Source organism: Setaria viridis, chromosome 7 (genome assembly GCF_005286985.2).
Source record: "Setaria viridis chromosome 7, Setaria_viridis_v4.0, whole genome shotgun sequence".
Taxonomy (NCBI): Eukaryota; Viridiplantae; Streptophyta; class Magnoliopsida; order Poales; family Poaceae; genus Setaria; species Setaria viridis.
In genome coordinates, this window is record NC_048269.2 from 33700757 (window position 1) to 33719352 (window position 18596).

The following is an 18596-nucleotide window of genomic DNA, read 5'->3' on the forward strand; positions in this document are numbered from 1 at the left end:
CGGAGGGAAAACTTGAAGAAGAATTGAAACTGCTGGCGTGAGTGAGTGGGGGTGCGGGGAGTTAATGCCTAGGTGCACACGTGTCAGGGTGACGGTTCGATGCGAGTGCGGTTGCGCGCCTGGATGGTGGGTTGGTTCGGCCGGTTGGCCGGACCTGGCGCGCTAATTGGCCTGGGTGCATTCTGTACAAAGAATGTACCCAGGTGCAACATAGATATACAGTGTGTGTATATATGGGTTTTTGTGGGGAGTGTACAAATACTAGTATATGATAGGATAATGTGTACCTTTAATTTCCTGGGAGTAATATATATATTTTGGATAGGGGTGGATCTCCTTAGATCAGTAGTGAGAGCAGATGGATGCATGCATGTACCATCAGCTAGGCGCCAAGTGGTAGCATGCACGTACGTAAGCGGCACACGGCAACAGAGTGGCGTCACGGGGATGATGTCATGGCCCAGATCGTGCAACTCGTGCGTGTGGTCAGATTGGGTTCCACTTACCTCTCCAGTCTCTTTGACCATTTTTTTGATCCGGGCCTAATTGCATCGCCTTCCAGCATTCCTGCTGGCCCATCAAGGGCCCGTTACTTACGTACTAACAAGAAAGTGGCAGTTCTTGTCAATTGGGAATGCATTTGTTATCTTGCAAGAACGATTGTCGCGATTTTGAAGGATGTGAGTACGCACTGGCTAGAAATAAAGTACAAACTTTTGCAAAAAAGGGAAAAAAAGAAAAAGAAATACAGAGCATCACCCCTCACCGCATAGTAGCAAGCTACTTGAAATTAAAGAGATTTTAACAAGCTGATGAGAAATGGGAAACAGGCTCATTATTAGCTAGCTGCAGCAGGAAGTGGTCAATCGTCCAACCATCCGCGGGGACGTGGACCGGCGACCGGATCGGTCCGGTGAAGTCCTCCATCTCCTGCAACGACGCCGAAGAAGCCCAGCTGTCATGGACATCGAACAACCCGGCCCCGTAGTCATCGACCACGTAATCGCCGCCGCAACTACTGCTGCTCCAGGTGATGTCCGAGATCGCCGGAGACTCAACCCCGGTACCCGTGGTGGTGGTGGAGCCAGCTGATGTAAAGGTGTCGTCATTGTCATCTTCATCAGGTCTCTTGTTGGTGCCAATAATACCAGGGGCGACGACGGCGGTGGTCTCGAGGATGACCGGCGCCTCCAGGGAGTCGGTGGCCGTGCAGGTGTGCTCCCCCATGCACACCACAGTGTACTTTGGAGCGGCACCGCCATTGTCGCCGTCGTCGTTGCGCTGCACCGTCCGTTTGGCAGGGCAGCCTTGCTCTGCGCTGCGAGTGCACCTGTAGTAACTCCTGCATGCATGTAAATAAAGAACCTGATCATTGAGTGCACTGTGTGCAAGTCTTGCTCTGTGAATTTTTTTTTCCCGTGGAAGAAATCAGAGTTAGCAGTAAGCAGAGGTTAATTAATTCTTCTAGAAATACAAATTTGCAAGCTAAACTGTCTCAATCGCTCGGTCATTTTGGTCCTAAATTACATGCGACAAAGGCCCAACGTGTATCACGACTTCCATCATTTGTTTGGTTGCAGAAGGGACCAAAGCAAACTAAAGGTGCAGCATCAGGCATCCACTAGCAGCTAGCAGCTGGTGTCACTGTCAAAAGATTATTGGTGCATCTTCATACCAGAGGAAAAGAGAGCATTTGTTCTTCGAATTGTCTCGATACGACAACGAAATGGCATCTTAATTAGCCGGCAGCTCTCCTTTTGTGAGTCGAGGACGAGGCATGCATGCAAGAGTCTTTCTTTAACGAGAACAAGAGGCAGGAATCAGGAAGTAGTATTGTTTATGCATTGCCTAATAACAGCCTAAAACCTCATCTCTAAAAGGCAAATAATTCATTGCTTCAATTTGCTTCAATTCGCCTGATGATGAGTTGATTCAGAGGATCGGCGAGTAGCTAGGAGTATTACTGGATCATTATTTTACCTGGCGTACATGGCACCTTCGATTTGCTTCTGGCCGTACTTCCTCCACCGGTACCCATCGAAATCAGGCACTGATGTCACAAAAGACGATGTGCTCTTCTGCTTCTTGCTCCTGCAGCAGCAGCAGCAGCGCGCCGAATATCCATATCGATCAGTCATGGGTGACCCCGTACCACACAAATCATCGATAGATATGATCGAAGCCAGCAACAGCTATCTAGCTACCTTCTTTTGCCGTTATTGGTGGTGTTGTCGTCGTCCCGGGCTCTCTTGCTCCCCCGCCGGCGCCGTCGTCTCCCGTCGCATGACTCCACTGCCTTAACCGCCGGAGACGACGGCGAGAGCAGCTCACGGAGCTGCGCCAGCAGGAGCTCGTCACCCTGCAGATCTAGCGTCATCGTATCCCCGCCGTGGTCTCGGATGATCTGAGTTCTTCGTCTCTCTCTCTCTCTCTCTCTCTCTCTCTCTCTCTCTCTCTCTCTCTCTCTCTCTCGTGTGTGTGTGTGTGTGTAAGTGTAAGCTTGCTGAGTGACTCCGGCTGGTTGCTTATTGACTGCTTGTAAAGATGGACACACACAGGAGGCTTGACTGACGCCGCTGATCCCGTCGCAGTTCGATCTCACTTGTTTATAAAGACCACCAGACATCCAGAGGCTAGGGCAAATCTGGGCTTTGACACCTTAGGCCTCCTCCATCACACATCATCATCAGTCATGGTCCCCATAAGTGTAGTTTGCGTGTAGGGCCGACCGCGCCAATCAGAATGGTGCCCCAGCCGGCATCTTGGATGTGCTAGCTACGCGTGCAAAGCAAGTCAGCTTGTACGTGTTGCACGGGGACCGTACCGTACCTAAATACACAAGCTACGTACTGCTTTTTAGTATTTTCTTTCTCTGATATCTACAGAACAAATGTCCGGAATTTTAAAAAAAGTCGGACGCTCTAACATGCATTGCAATAGTTAAGACTATTATTTCTGCATGTTTCACAGTAAATGTTGCATGAAACATAACGTTCATGTTGCGGCGAGAATTTTTTATTCCAGGTCGAACGACGCAATCATTTTTGCACATTATTTTTCATGTTGCAAATAGTGACCGCTCATGTTGCACTAAGTATTTTATGTTTCATCGGAGCGTCCGATTAAAAATTTCACATCAGATGTCCGAACGCTAGCAACGCCGAAACGTATTTCATGATGCATGGTATATATGCAATATCACTACAGTAGCTAACTCCATCGCACCCCTCCTAGATTTCATGTGACTAAAATCTATGCATGGTTGATTAAGACGGCAGCCACACCAACAGCTAGTGTGCAGTAGCGAGCGTCAGGGGAGCACCAAAATGGAGGCTTTACCTCTCCGGGTCCGGGAAGGAGCAGAGAGGTTGTGCACCTCCTCGTGAGTCGTGACTAGTGCCCTGTCTCCCTTAGGTGCCGTGTCGTGGCTCGTACGAAGCCTTGGCCCACATGCGGTCCAGGCGTCCATGCAGCAATTGCGTGCACGCTAGTGACGCCAGCACCATGACGTATGATATTTTGGTTAGCTGATGTGCAAGAGTACACAGCCTTTTATTGTTGGTTGACACCATGCCCGGTCGTCGTCTCCGGCGGAGATCGAATATAACGCTGGCTGGCCCGGGTATCCATCCATGAACCATGACCCATCATCATCAGTGTTGGTTTAATTTGTCTCTTCACTGCATATGATAGAAGCAGGGCTGTTGGCTGTTGCAAATTACACGCGCATATAACTGAATTGTTTGCATTGAAAATGTGTGTGAATACGTATGTATGTGTGTGTGTACGTATATGTATGTATACACACACACACATGAGATGCCATTGCCTATATATATGATAAAGACATTAATTTTGCTTTAGTTTCTATGTTCACAACTTTGCAGCAACATAATTGCGAGTCACATTCACGTATTTATATGTGAATGTTGTTGCATGCTATTTTCACGATTTTGTTTCCCTTTTTTTTCCGCGAAACCAAGGAAATAAAATTTGTTTTACTTTCAATTTCGCGTGATGATCGAATGAACATGATGGTAATTATAATAATCCTATTTTATATGGTACTCCCTCCATCCCAAATTATAAGTCATTCCAAGAATCTTGGAGAGTCAAAGTATCTTGAGTTTGACCAAATTTATATGATAATATAATAACATTTATGGTGTCAACTAAGTATCATTAGATTCTTTATCAATTATATTTTCATAGTATACCTATTTGATGTCATAAATCTTTATAATTTTTTCTATAATTTTGATCAAACTTGAGATGCTTTGACTCTCCAAGATTCTCGAAATGACTTATAATTTGGAACGAATGGAGTAGCTAGAAAGTAAAAAAAAAGGCGGGCGAAGAAACCGTCGGAGCAGCCGCTGCATCCAAAGTCTAGTCCACACGTACGGTACGGTTGCATTGCGTTTGCATTTCCTTCTCTTCATTCTAGCGTGTAGCTTCTCTTCGTTCAACCTAAGTAACGTCGTTTTCTTTTTACACACTGTACATTAATTAAGCTGTGTCGCTGTTTGCATTGTGGTCTCGTGGAGGAGGAACAATAACAGCCACAGATCTTGGTTAGGTTGCGCCTGATTTTCGTTATTTCAGGGACAAATTAAATGTGATGCTCTGCTTCTTCTCCCTCGTGCCTCACGTACGCTAGCTTCAATTCGCTGTTGGCCCTGACGAGTACACATCGTCAACCGCCATGTGTAAGGGAGTGAGACGACGTGGGACGGTGGGAGTGGCCTTTATTAATTCGGTGGACATTCTGGCGGTCCTCCCGAGACTTTACACGTCGACCCCGGCCATGTGCCCGATCCGATCGAGAGCAAGGATATATAGGAACCCCGAATCGAAAGGTGACGATCATATCGATGTTTCTTGGAAAAAGTGGCGGGGCCACCAAGCGTGATGCACGAGGGAAGGGATGTAGTACATGTGTAAGCTGGAAGGAGGAGGAGGCAATGCCAACGTGCAGTGGTCTCACGGAAAACGACAAAAAGAAACAAACGACGTTTAGTTTGTAGCTCTGAAAAATATAGAAAGGGAAAAGAAAATGCGACGTTTCCTTTTGAGGGCATGGTTTTCTCCGCTGATCTGGTTATTGAAAAAGTAAGCTGTAAGCAATACACATGGCTCCCTCTCTCCTTGCGTATCTAAGTATATGCCTCTGCGTTGGTACAGGTCCTTACTTGCTCTCACGTTATTATTCGTTTGTTCCTAATATGTTAGTTTCGCTTCACAATATGTTAGTGTGTTGTTCCTAGCGATCATCTCTTTGCAAATATAGTAGTAGCAGATATCTGTCGGTGATTTGATGCTATTTGTTTATTACGTGGGATCCGCACATAGAAATAAAAAAATTCACCGCTTAACATCCGCTTTATCCATTCATTCGATTTTCCCCGTACTCATCATCATCCAGCCAGTCGCTGCCGCTTCATCCATCGGCGCCACCCACATCTTGCCCCATCCTCGCCGTTGCCCAAGGGCTGCACATCTTGCCATCCTCACCATCACCCAAGCAAGCGCTCGTCTTCCCCATGTCTAGCCTCATTCCCACTTCGAGCGTTAGGCCACAGCGTCTCTGGCCGCCATGAGCAGGAGTGCACCCTCCTCTTCTTCTCATTTCCATCCACCTCCCTTCTATAATCCACTCCAAATCGTTCCAATCAAGTGCAAATCGAGGTCCCAATTGATAGATGTGGAGGCCTTAGTTCCGGATCTGAAAGGATGGACGTCATTGAGAGGGGGTGAGGTCCCAACCTCCGTCACTGTTTGCATTGTCTGCCGACTGCCACTGCGCCTCTCCCCTCCCTGGCGCCATGCCCTCGCTGGCACATTGCTCTACCTGGTTGACTGCAAAAAAGCACTCGGCTCCTTACCCCTTAGGTCCAGGTGGCGAGTAGGACGTACAGCCCGAGGAAGCAGCTGGCCGCATTCCTCACCTTGATTTCCTTCGCAAACTTGCAGGATTTGGGAAACGTGCTTTACTCCTAAATCCCCTAAATGCTAAAGACCGATTAGTCCATCGCTTGCACCACCAAGGCGGAGAGGCTCCGATCGTGACGATCCTCCCAGAGCAGCCCTGCAATCGACGCATGGACGGGTTTGGCGACAAAGGAAGGGACAGAGGCGATCGCGCCCTCGCAGGCCTCCGCGAAAAGCACCTGCTTCCCGAAGCCGTCGATTAGGGCCTCACAGCACGCGAGCGTGGCGAGGAATGACGGCGGCGAGCCATTGGCGGCAGTGAAAGATAGCCGAGGCTTGCAGATCTAGCGACAGAAAAGAAAGGCTCGTTCGTTGGGGAGGCCGAGCCGAGAGGCGCTCCACCAAGCGACCAGCTTGCGAGTCATGCGAGAGATAAAAGAACACGGCAAAAGTTAGAACTCGAATCAATTGCAGTAAAGTTTAAGGATCTTTTTTTTTAAATCGTCAAGAACTATTCGAAGGACCGCGGGTTCTTCGAAGGACCGCGGGTTGATTAAAAAAAGTTTAAGGATGTTTTTTCAAAACAACACACCTGCAGTTTAATATTATGTAGAGATACGGTAAGTACAAGCTGCAAAGGACGTACGAGGTGCAAGATGGAGGCGGGCGGCGAGGTTTCCAAGGCCAAGGAGCACTTTGTCCTGGTGCACGGCGCGTGCCATGGCGCCTGGTGCTGGTTCAAGCTCGCGTCCCTGCTCCAGGGCTCCGGCCACCGCGTCTCCTGCATCGACCTCGCCGGAGCAGCCGGCAGCCTCGTCAACCCCAACGACGTCCGATCCTTCGATGAGTACGACGCGCCGCTCCTCCAGTTCATGGCGGCCCTGCCGGACGCCCACAAGGTAGATGACCATCTCATCTGCCGTATCATATTATCATATTCATACGTAGTATGTAGAGCATGCTCCTTGAAATCTTATTCTACTATACCGTATATAACTTCACGATTTAACGACATGGCTATAGTTAATTCTAGTCAGCAGGTCATTTATTTCTTTGTTTTTTATGTTTATTGGGTCGGATTCTACGATTGTACGCAATTTTAACAACCTTGATGCAGAGCATCATCTCTTATTGGATCATTTAGGCCTGTTCTGCTTGGATTGGAGTTTTTCCTTTGGAATTAATTTCATCAAGGGGATTGCCATTCCTTTGTTTTGTTGACACCATCAACATCATGTCCGAGTCTACTTTTCTTGGCTGAAGCCCGAGGCAAGTGAGAAATTTGAGAGAAAATGGAGGCCGCGGAACCAAACACGCCTTAAGACATACACCAATGGTTCCATATGCAACAACACTGTGCTGCTCGAGGAAAAGCATGCACTTCTTGATCATGCTTGTCTCATGGACCGTATGGAGGGAGAGAAACTCGAGGATTTTGAGCGGAAGGAATCTATAATCAATGTATGGAGGGAGAGAAACTCGAGGATTTTTGAGCGGAAGGAATCTATAATCAACATGATGTTCGATAGGATTAAAGAAGAGTCTACCATGTGGATCGCGGCCGGAGCAAAGTACCTTTCAGTACTACTAGCCCGGTGTTAATACTTTATTTCTGGATATTTGTATAGGTTTTTCATGCCTTTTTCTTTTGCTCTTTGCACCGCTTAGTGTTTTTTTACTTGTCCAGTCTAGATCCTATTCTTTTTAATATAATCGGTCTGCGCGGTTAGTTTCGAAAAAAAATGATCCCACGTACAACAGGCCAGGTTAAAGAAAGGAAGAAAAATGCAGCAGACAAATTCACCACTAAGCACTAAAGTCGACACAACGTCGTCACGCAACACTTCAATTGACACTACTGTCTTGCTGAGGAAATAAATTGATGTAATTAATTTTTCAAGCAACGTAGGGAAATTATTTTTTTTCACTACCGGAAAACTTAGCATTCGTTCGGAGGCTTAGTACCGGTTGCATTTTGATCACATTAGTACCGGACCTAACGGCTTATTCCCCGAGGAACTCTCGTGACCCCTTTAGTACTAGGTGGAGGCTTCATCCGGTACTAAAGGTCACCCATTAGTACCGGTTCAAGCCTCCAACTGGTACTAATGTGCCTGAGAGCCATTAGTACCCGGTGAATTCATCCGGTACTAATGGGTGACCTTCACCCGGTACTAATGGGTGACCTTTAGTACTGGGTGAAATCTCCACCTAGTACTAAAGGGATATCTCCCCTCACGCGTCAGCCCCCCTTATCTCGCTCACCCCCCTCCCACACGTACTTATCCGCTCGTCCCCTCATCCGGCCTCTCACCCGCGCATCTCCCCGCTGAATCCCCTCTCTCCCCACACCGCTCGATCCCCTCGCCGCCCCTCTCCTCCCCCCTCCCCCGCTTGTCCCTCACCTCTTACATGTGGCGAGGAGCGGCGGCGGGGCAAGGAATGGCGGAGACAAGAAGGGTGGGTGTGGCGAGGCAGCAGAGCATCGGCAAGCGTAGCGGAGTAAGGAGTGGTGGCGGGGCAAGGAGTGGCGGAGCCTCGACGGGAGGGTGCGGCAGTGGAGCGTCAGTAGGCGTGGCAGAGCAAGGAGCGCATGAATCTTGGAGTAGCAACCACCTCTCCCTCAGATCCGGCGGCAATGGCAACTGCGGGCTAAGGAGCAGCACGGTGGCAACCAGCGGCGCTGGCTGAGCAGCGTAAGTACGCCGCCTCCCTCCCTCCCCCCCCCCCCCCGGCTCTGGTGCGGGGCTCGGGTGCTGTGCGGCCGGGGCTCTGGCGGTCTGGCGGACGGCGGCAGGGTGCGGCCGGGGCTCCGGTGCTCAGGTGGATGGCAGTGGGGTGCGGCCACGACTCCGGCGCTCTGGCAGACGGCAGCGGGGTGCGGTCGGGGATCCGGTCGGCGGATTTCTTTCTTTATTTTTAATACCTCTTTACCGATTATTTGATCCGGTACTAAAGGTCCCCCTTTAGTACCGAAATAGAAATACCGGTTGCACAACCGGTCCTAGGGGTTAGAAATCGGTATTAAAGACGCTTTCCCAGCAGTGGTTACCGACTGATAATGTATATATGCCTCTAATGCCACCGTTGTTTTCAGGTAATCTTGGTAGGACACAGCGCAGGAGGACTAAGCGTGACCCATGCGATGCATTTGTTCACAGACAAGATCAAGCAAGGCATCTTCATAGCAGCAGACATGCTCCCGTTTGGCTTCCAAACAGAACAAGACACCAAAGATGTGATTCAAAATTCCCCAGATGCTTTCGAACAACAACTTTGTTTAAACATCCCTCTTATGTCTGCGAGCAAACGGTAGCATGTCCTAATATTTGACTGAAAATCAACAGGGTGTACCTGATTTTTCAGAGTTTGGGGATGTGTATGACCTGAACTTTGGTCTGGGAGAAGATCATCCACCTACCAGCATGGCACTAAGAAAGGAGTACCAGCGCACAATCCTGTACCACCAAAGCTCCCGTGAGGTATAACATAATATACTGCATGGTCATCTTGAAGGATATTCTCCAGCGCCTTCATTGTTAACACTTGGTGCAGGACTCCACACTTGCTTCCATTCTGCTGCGTCCATTTCCAGCCGTGCTTAGCACTGCCAAGTTTGGTCGTTGCGTCGATGATGGTGTCGAGAGCCCTGTAAACGCAGTCCATCGCGTGTACATAAAAACGGCAAATGACCGTACGTTGAAGCCGGAGCAGCAGGAGTCCATGATTCGTCGTTGGCCACCAAGAAAGGTGATGGTCATGGACACTGACCATAGTCCTTTCTTCTCTGCACCAGAGCGCCTCTTGGAGCTGATCCTCGAGTCAGTGTGACCGGTGGTGAACCGTATCCGCAATCCCAGTGGAGGCTTCACCTGTTCATTGAGTTATGTTGTACGCCAATTGGAGTTGTCATATATCAACAGATTTTTTTTTCAGTTGTGCACCACAAAACATAATTTTACAGCCAAATTAGATAAATACTCCCTCCGTTCTTTTTTATTTGACGTTGCTTAGCTCAAATTTGAGCTGACCAGCGTCATGTAAATCAGAACAGAGGGAGTATATGTATACATTGAAAAGGAATAAGTGCATGTCTTTGTCATCTGTATACAGTACAAGGTTTTTGTGATGAATCATGAACTACATCTGAGCCTTTGATATGCAACGAGCAACCAGAGTACAGAAAGATAACAAGGAGGAAAAAAAATTTGATCAGGCCAGAAAGGCCAAACACCAATAAGTCGCACACAACGCAATGCAAGGAGAAAAACTAGCTGGTCCGCACAATTCATCCACCATCATCTACCATATTAGGCTATTTTGCATGCCAAAATCGTAGACACCGCTTGAGACCCCTCTATTTAGGATACAACTCACTGGATGCCTGCTTGGTTTGACATTTGGAATTGGCCATGCAAAGGCAGTTACCCTGCTGCATGTCCATCAAATAGTTAATATCCATGGTAGCAATCTTAGATTGATAGGAAAAGGGCAGACTAATGGGCATGGCAAAGGAGCACTTTGTGCTTGTTCACGGTGAAGGTCATGGAGCCTGGTGCTGGTTCAAGCTGCGGTGGCTCCTTGAGGGCTCCGGCTACCGTGTCACATGCATTGACCTTGCCGGAGGTGGCGTTGATCCTACCGATCCCAACACAGTCTGGTCGTTCAAGCAGTATGACAAGCCGCTCATAGACCTCATCTCGACCTTGCCAGAAGGAGAGAAGGTATGTCAATTGTTCTTCCTTTTGGCTAGGAAACTTATGTGAAATAATTGAGTAATATCTTGGCATATCAAAAGCTTAAATGATTTATGCTATTTTAAATAAAAGGCATCAGATCAGATTACATGAAAGTAGGTGGAACTGGTTTCAGCTAAATCTTAAGTGCACTTAAGTTTTAATCCTTGTTGTATCTAGAATTATACCTGACGAGATTACACACTTGCTGTACAATATGAATAAATGTCAGAAACTATAGTTTCTCCAGAAAAAAAAAATATAGTTAACGATCTCTTTATGATTAATGTTCAAAATTGTGAAGAATAGTATTAGAGTAGCATGCTAACTCATTTCAATGTTATTCCAGGTGATTCTAGTTGGACACGGTGCTGGAGGGCTGAGTGTAATTCATGCAATGCATGAATTCGTTGACAGGATCAGTCAAGCATTTTTTGTGGCAGCTACAATGCTACCATTCGGTTTTCAAACTGATGAAGATAAGAAAGATGTAATGTTTTGAATATTCACTTTGTTCTCTCCTTAAAGCATAGACCCCCTAGCAACTGATGAGAATATAACCCGTAAACTATACAGCAAACAAACATACATATAGTACAACATGAAAAACACAAACTAAGGTTTTTTTAAAACAAGAAATGTAATAACTCATATGAGCATCACGAAATTGCAATAGCTAAACTGTGCATGATAAAAGGCAGGGTAAATAAGGTGAACACTCCCCAACAAGGCACCCAATATTTCCTAAAAAAATTGACTTATTCTCAGCATAGCCATTTTTATGATAGATATGAAACAGGAAGTACAGGAGATTTTGGAAAAATTCTAGAAAAGCAATATGGACTTACCATAATACATGATGAATTTACTATATTTAATCTTCTGTTATAATACTATGTGCGACTAATTACATTATTTGCATATTAACATGTAACAGGGGTTACCAAGTTTGCCTGAGAACGAGATTGAATTGACACTTAGTGCAGCAGCAGATGATCCTCCAACAAGTGTTGCCTTGAGACCAGAATTCCAGCGTGATCGACTATCCCAACAAAGCCCTGAAGAGGTATTATACATGTATATTGCATGAAATGCGCCTTGGGAGAAAAAAGTTAACATTTCTGGGCGTTTGCTCACGAAAGCCATTCTTTACTAAACTACTGTTGATATCACCAAAATCTAAATGCAGTGTTACAATAATCCAACTTCTAAAGGGATATTGTTTATGATTTCTCGTTCATATGTCTTGAGCAACCATTTCCTGACAAACCAGACATCTGCTCCCATGAAGAGGTGAATACAGATGTAAAATTAACTTATAAATATTTTTTATTTGGTAGGAATCAGTCCTTGCTTCAATGCTGATGCGACCGTGGCCTGCAACGGCTATTAGTAGCGCAAGCTTTGAAGGAGATGACGAGAGATTAAATCGAGTCAAACGGATTTTCATAAAGACAGAGCGTGACCATATGCTGGACCCTGAACAGCAAGATTCCATGATCAAGAAGTGGCCACCCAGTGAGGTTTTGGTCATAGATACAGATCACAGTCCCTTCTTCTCTGCACCAGAACAACTCTTTAATTTAATAGTGAAATCTCTCTGATTCAAAATATGCAGAAAGCTACAGACTGAGCCTGCCTGAATTCTTGTAAGTTGTAACATTATCAATACATAATAATTAACACTAGATTTAGGATCTCACGGCCTTTGTGAAACATGTTTCTCAGTAAATATTCAGGGTAACATCTGCGTAAATGGTTTAAGGGTGCAAGTAAAATATGATCTAGTTCCATTTTATACATGCTCACGTGTCATTCAGAAAAAAAGGAAAAAAAATACAAATATCACCTTAGAAGTGGTTTTAATTGCAGAGGATTCAGGATTGAGATCCATATACTTGGCCGGTCTGTGTTAATCTAACAGAGGGGGCCTTTTATGAGTTCTTTCTGTCATGAAGTACATACCTTCAAGGAAGCATTCTGACATTTATGATTTATGAAGGCCCTCAGATGATGCCATGATGGGCAAAAGAAATTTCACATCAAACAACTTCATGACAGACAACCAACTTATGGTATATAAATGATGAAAAAACAGTTTGTGTGCCTAACCCTAAACCCTAAACCCAGGTAAGGATATTGTTATAATACAATTAGATAAGTGCATGATGGAAGGACGAAATTTCATCTCACGTTTTAATATTTACCTTTTGTTTACATGACAGAATATTAGTTTCGAGACCAGAGATATCATCATTGCCTTACAATTTACACACTGAACATTCAATTTTTCAGAGATATCTTTGGCTTGAAAATAGAAAAGTTGGAACATGGACTGTGTCATATAAGTAGGGAGGCAGCACATTCTCAACATTCCAGACTCCTTGAGTGATTTGCAAGCACATTTAATGTGGATGATGATTTTGCAAAAATAACAGCATAACCATCGTCCATGTGCTCTGCGCTTTCAGGAAAGAGTTGCCAAACAAGGCAGCCTCCTCCAACCACTCCACTCTTCCAAGAGCTCAAGAAAATTGTGTAGACTGTCTCCATGAAAGATTCACGGAACTCATTGCCAAACCTCCCATCCTTAAGTGATACCCCAAACTCCCCGATCAGAATTGGCATCCCAAGCAAGTTGGCGGCATCATCAATATGTTGTTGCATCCAGGTATTCACAAATTGGAGGTGACTGTCCTCTACAGAGTGAGGCAACCTGGGAAAAGGATCTTGGTCATGATAATCAATCTCATTTCATGAAGTGGCCATATTCGCATTGGACTGAACCAGATGACTTACCAAGTGTCAGAATAAATATGAACAGAAGCCAAATCAATTCCCAGTGCACGATGGTTCCTGATAAAGTCTGTTCCAACAGTTCCAGAATAAGCATCTGGGTTCACATGCAAAAGTTCTGGAGTGGATGGACCATAAAACCCTTCAACACCTATCTCTAACAGGTGCACAGGGTCTATAGACTTCACATAAGACGCCATCTCTTCTATCCATGCCTACGAGAAATGCCAAGTGTTAAAACATGTGCAGTATAAAAATTAAAAGGAGACAAAACGGTGCCAAACTAGAACTAAAGTAAGGACCTGCAATGTGTCACCCGATGGATCTGAATGGCATCGTGGCTCATTAATCAGCTCCCAAGCAAGAATTGTAGGATCATCCTTGTAGGCCTCATTTGTAATTGAATTTATTCTTGTCAGAACAGCCTAAGGAGTAAAAGAAAACGTAACTGTCACGTAAGACATGACAGAAGGTGAGAAAACAAAACACAAGAAAATATATACAATTGCCGTAAAAAATTAGCTTTTTATTAAGAATTCAAATCTTGAATATATGAATATAATGAGGCCCACCTCTCGATTTTGAGCCATGTGAGCAGAAAGTTTACCTTAACAAAAGCTTTGTAGTAGCTCTTAATTGTGGGATCAGTGAAGAAGTCGTCGTCAGAAGTAAGATCCAGCCCAGCCTCCTTTCCCCACCTTATGTACTGTGATTTTCCTCCATAATCTTTCCAATTATTACATAGCGACAGTATCAACCTCATCTTATGCTTTCTTGCTTCGCTGATCACAAAATCTAATGCCTGACGGGAATGGAGTTCTAAGCTCAGTTATCACTTATTAGTAAGTAGTAACTACTGACTACTGCATACGCATAAGCTTTTGATTGAGAGATACAGAAAACATAATACAAAACCCATGCCATGCATACTAATTGGACAAGGGCCATTAACTGAATCAAATGCAATATGCACGGAAAGGCAAGCGCATGAGAAGATTGCCAAAAATGACATGGCCCTGCCAAACAAACAATTTGATCAAACACGGCACTCAGCCACGCATTTCATCATACAAGTGCCGTACACATCGCAAGGAGCCCGCGCTCACCTGGAAGACCTCCTCGTCGTAGGAGAAGGGTTTCAGCTGCAGCGCGCGGTATCCGCCGTCGTTGAAGGCCCAAGTCCGGCACACGTTGAGCCCCGCGTCGGCGGCCTCGGCAAGAGCGGCTGTGACCGTGGGGCGCGTGGCGGGGTCGGCGGCGAAGTACATGAGCCAGTAGGTGTTGAAGCCGTGGACGATGAAGGGCCGCCCCGACGCCCGCAGGTGCGGGCCTTGGCGTTCCACCACCGCCCATTCGCCGGCGTCGTCCGGCGGCATGACGGAGATGCAGGAGGCGAGGAGGATGCAGCGGAGGAGCGACACGCGCGGCGTTGCTGGAAGCGGTGGCGCCACGTGGCGAGGGCACGTCCAATTCCACGGCGATTCCATTTCCATGGTGTGGTGCTTGGTCAACGCCTCATCGGCTTCTCGAGGCTGTTAATTATTTGGAGGTTGACAGGTGGGGCCAACAACACAGCGGCAGAAGCCCAACCGCCCCAGGGAAAAGCGTTCATGGCGGCGCTCCGCTGCTGCTTCCCTGGCTCATCGGCTATCGGTAATGACTTCGTCGTCAAGCCCTCCTCATCCAGGCGGGGCTAGATGGTGCGCATATTCATCTCATTTCGCATATTCACATGCATCCATCTGTAACCTGAATGCTGAATTAACTGAAGATGGGGACACAGCCATAGGATCGACACCACCTGAACTGATTGTAGTTGCATAATCTGGTGAACAATCCATGATGATTGGAGTTGCAAAGGCAATTTTTTCATCGCATGGCTTAAATTTTCGTTGGATTTCACAGGCACGACAGGATATAGCAAGGCACAACTCGTCAGATGACATTGTGACCAAAATTGATTCGGCCCTCACCACCGCCCCAAACAAAAACGAAACATTTTTTTTTACACGATTTCAAGTAGCAAAGCTATCGACTGACCAAACTAAAGACGAAAATTTTCTGGCTCCGGCGAGAATAGGTCGTCGAGATCGCCGAGCTCGCCGAACTCCCACTGTCTCGCCATCGGCGCCGGCGGCAGGCAGAACTCCAACAATTCGAAGGGCTCGTCCTCGAACCACCGCATCCCCGTCACCTCCTCATCTGCATCGACCACCGACGACGATTGGGTGGACGGAGGAGAGGCCGAGGAGGTCTCCGCCTGAGAGGATGATTGCGCCGGAGGAGGGATAGGAGGGATCGTCGTCGAACCCGCCGGCGACGGCGCGGGCGAGATGGCGGAGGAGGCCACCGACGATGAGGAGGATGTGGAGGCAGGGAATTTGGTGACGGCCCGGCGGCCGCGGAGGCGGATCGCGGCGGCGTCGTAGACGGCGGCGGCCTCCTCGGCGGTGTCGAAGGTGCCGAGCCAGATGCGTTTGCCCAGGGTGGGGTCGCGGATCTCCGCCGCGTACCTGCCCCACGGGCGCTGGCGCACGCCGCGGAACCGGCGGCGACCCCTCCCCTGACCCGGCCGATCGTTGTCCATGGGCGACTGAGTATGAGGTGAGCACGGCGCCGGCGGGATCACGAGGAGTGGAGGAAGGGGAAGGGAATCGGAGGAGCGGGGTGGGTGGTTTTGGGAGGGTTTTGATTTGGTTGGACAAAAGGGAGACAGAGGCTATCAAGGAATCGTGGGCCTATTTCGATATTTGATCCACAGGTCAGTGACTTGGGCTGATTCCTTATGCAGCTGCGGTCCAGCTGGACGTGGGTGGCTGCTCTCCGCGTCTGTTCCACGTGATTTTCTCGGTGAGGTCCCGGATGGCTTACCAAGATGAGGTCAAACGTTATCATTAGCAATAAACCATAAACTAGAGATGTATCTTTTTTTTAAATAATAGAGATGCATTTCATATCTCATCTTATCTCCACCCGAGTTGAAAGAGTCAACCACCAACGGAAGAGAAACACCCAATCTTCGGATTACATCAGATCTATTCTTCCCAGGGACAAATAAGAAATAACGACATTCCTCACCTTTCTTTACCTGTTTATGTACTTTATCTAGGATCACTTCTGACTGGATTTCTTGAGCATCCATGCCAATTTTGCAACATATAGCTATCCTACATAAAACTAAACACAGAGCTGTAAGCGCACAACCCCATACTAGAACAAGGTCACTAGGATTATGAAACAGAAACACAACCACAGTGATCATTTGCTTTACATAACGAATCATTGATCATATTACCAAAGGATCCTCCTCAAACTTCTCCGTCAGTCACTCATACCAAACATAGAGACCATCTTTCATTACATTGGGGTGTTTGAAGCGACAACGTGGACATAAAAAAAAAGTATCATGTACCAATAGGCCAGGCATTGTTTTCATGCAGCTCCGAGTTACTAATATCCAAGCACATTTGGCTTCCGTCGTAACTTTTTTTCCTGTAGGAACACATCATTGCATGAAGATTTCTTTTACCCTTTCTAGCACTTCCGCAAAGCAGTAGAAGCACCAACAGCACAAGCTCCTCCACATGGAAGCATATGAGGATCCTCTTTTTCAGCATCCACAAATTCCCGCAGATGCTCCCCCGCTGCTTGCAACTCATCTGTCTTACCTGCATTTCACAAAACAGAACACAATCACACGGTGCTTGTGCCTCTGATGGCCAATAAGGCTTAATTCTTTATAACAACTACCACATGTTATACTATTGTTTAAAGTCATATTTTTTCTTAGGGTTGCATCGATGATTTATCCTCCAGGGTTAAAGATGTCTTCAAAAAAAACACGTTTCCATCAACATATCAATATCATATAACGAGAATGCGGTCATCAAGAAAACAAGGGTGACTTCATTTTTCACAAGATTGTGAAAATATGAGAATGCAACACTCAAATAACCATCAATATTAGGTTATGTTGCATGGGCCTCTTGCTTTGATGGAAGAAAAGCTCCATATTTCAATATGATGTCTGTGTTTTATTGCATCTCTGTATGTATAAGCACATCGAGCTCCAAAATAAAGATATTCAAAACCCTACTTATATATAACTGCACATTTGTATCCTTTTGATGCTTCACATGATTTCAGACTCTAGTTATCTACTCAAACATTTAACACCTAGCAAGAACGTACGACTGTTCACAGTCTAAGAGAACTGATTCAATTTTGTTGAGAAAAATATCAAGGCACTTCATTTAATATGTTGTTAAAGACTGCAAGAAAAAAGTGTGAACATGTGTACCTTGTGAGAAAAGCCAAGTTGCTGGGACATCTCCACTCTTCCATGATACCGTAGGCAAGGGCGAATAGACCTTCTCATCTTTCATGTCATACACTCCACAAGATGTAGTTGTTTTCTTCCAAGACCAGTCGGTATAATCATCTATGAAGAAGAGACAATCACGTGAAAGATCATATGGAGACACACGAACAGCTCTCGAGCATCCTTGCCCAAGGAACAACGCTTGGTCATTCCCCAAAGTACTCACATCAGACCACAAGCCCAGCTCAAAGTCAGCCTTGAACACTTCAAACTCGCTGCTAACAAGCACTCTAATATCGTGATCTCTTATTCCAGATCTGTGCACTATCATGTAGGAAAGTTTTCTGTGGACCATTAGCAGTCTGCCATGAGATTCAAGGAGGTAGTGCATGCGGTAGAAATATTGGTGCCATGGCCGGGAGTCTCCCTCGATGAGGCGCTCAATTCTAGACACCCTTGGCTCATCGTTGTCATGCTCGTCCACAATATCAATGGAAATAAGATCCTCAGGGTCAGTGTTGCTATCAAGAGCATAGAGTTTCCCTTGGAAGAAGACCATGTGTGTCAGCCACCTGCACTCCTCATGTGCGCTCACTGACCATGCAGCAGCCCCAGGGCGGCATAGTGCAATTGTACCGAGAGCCCCAACAGCGACTATAGCAGCAATGAGGCGTGTGGAGCACACAACTAGTGATAATACAGATATCTCCTCTAAATACTTGTTTTGCGACCACGTGCCTAGTGGCATGTCACCCTATTGAGCCATACAATCTTCGGCAACTTCCACAGGGTCTTCGTAGTAGCTATATGAA

General features: G+C 46.5%; 6 protein-coding genes across 6 annotated transcripts; 2 read left to right on the top strand and 4 right to left on the bottom strand.

Moving 5' to 3' along the window:
* Positions 1-618: 618 nt before the first annotated feature.
* On the bottom strand, positions 619-2604 carry LOC117863026 (uncharacterized). The gene is made up of 3 exons (XM_034746596.2): positions 2205-2604; positions 1981-2091; positions 619-1342 (listed from the first exon to the last, which is right to left on the bottom strand). Exons 1-3 carry the CDS (start codon positions 2375-2377, stop codon positions 802-804), a joined length of 825 nt encoding a protein of 274 aa, XP_034602487.1. The 5' UTR covers positions 2378-2604; the 3' UTR covers positions 619-801.
* Positions 2605-6582: 3978 nt separating this feature from the next.
* Positions 6583-10026, top strand: LOC117862835 (methylesterase 17). The gene is made up of 4 exons (XM_034746360.2): positions 6583-6830; positions 9029-9169; positions 9279-9413; positions 9487-10026. The coding sequence occupies exons 1-4, from the start codon at positions 6588-6590 to the stop codon at positions 9760-9762; spliced, it is 795 nt and encodes a 264-aa protein (XP_034602251.1). The 5' UTR covers positions 6583-6587; the 3' UTR covers positions 9763-10026.
* Positions 10027-10436: 410 nt separating this feature from the next.
* On the top strand, positions 10437-12300 carry LOC117864929 (methylesterase 17). Its single transcript, XM_034748997.1, has 4 exons — positions 10437-10655; positions 11017-11157; positions 11605-11733; positions 12286-12300. The coding sequence occupies exons 1-4, from the start codon at positions 10437-10439 to the stop codon at positions 12298-12300; spliced, it is 504 nt and encodes a 167-aa protein (XP_034604888.1).
* Positions 12301-12838: 538 nt separating this feature from the next.
* LOC117862834 (mannan endo-1,4-beta-mannosidase 8) lies at positions 12839-15119 on the bottom strand. The gene is made up of 5 exons (XM_034746358.2): positions 14570-15119; positions 14071-14265; positions 13766-13888; positions 13467-13678; positions 12839-13383 (listed from the first exon to the last, which is right to left on the bottom strand). Exons 1-5 carry the CDS (start codon positions 14954-14956, stop codon positions 13035-13037), a joined length of 1266 nt encoding a protein of 421 aa, XP_034602249.1. The 5' UTR covers positions 14957-15119; the 3' UTR covers positions 12839-13034.
* A 190-nt stretch (positions 15120-15309) lies between these two features.
* LOC117862836 (uncharacterized) lies at positions 15310-16526 on the bottom strand. The gene has a single exon (XM_034746361.2). It carries the CDS (start codon positions 16048-16050, stop codon positions 15508-15510), a length of 543 nt encoding a protein of 180 aa, XP_034602252.1. The 5' UTR covers positions 16051-16526; the 3' UTR covers positions 15310-15507.
* Positions 16527-16544: 18 nt separating this feature from the next.
* Positions 16545-18543, bottom strand: LOC117862881 (uncharacterized). Its single transcript, XM_034746428.2, has 2 exons — positions 17764-18543; positions 16545-17131 (listed from the first exon to the last, which is right to left on the bottom strand). Exons 1-2 carry the CDS (start codon positions 18530-18532, stop codon positions 16998-17000), a joined length of 903 nt encoding a protein of 300 aa, XP_034602319.2. The 5' UTR covers positions 18533-18543; the 3' UTR covers positions 16545-16997.
* Positions 18544-18596: the final 53 nt, after the last annotated feature.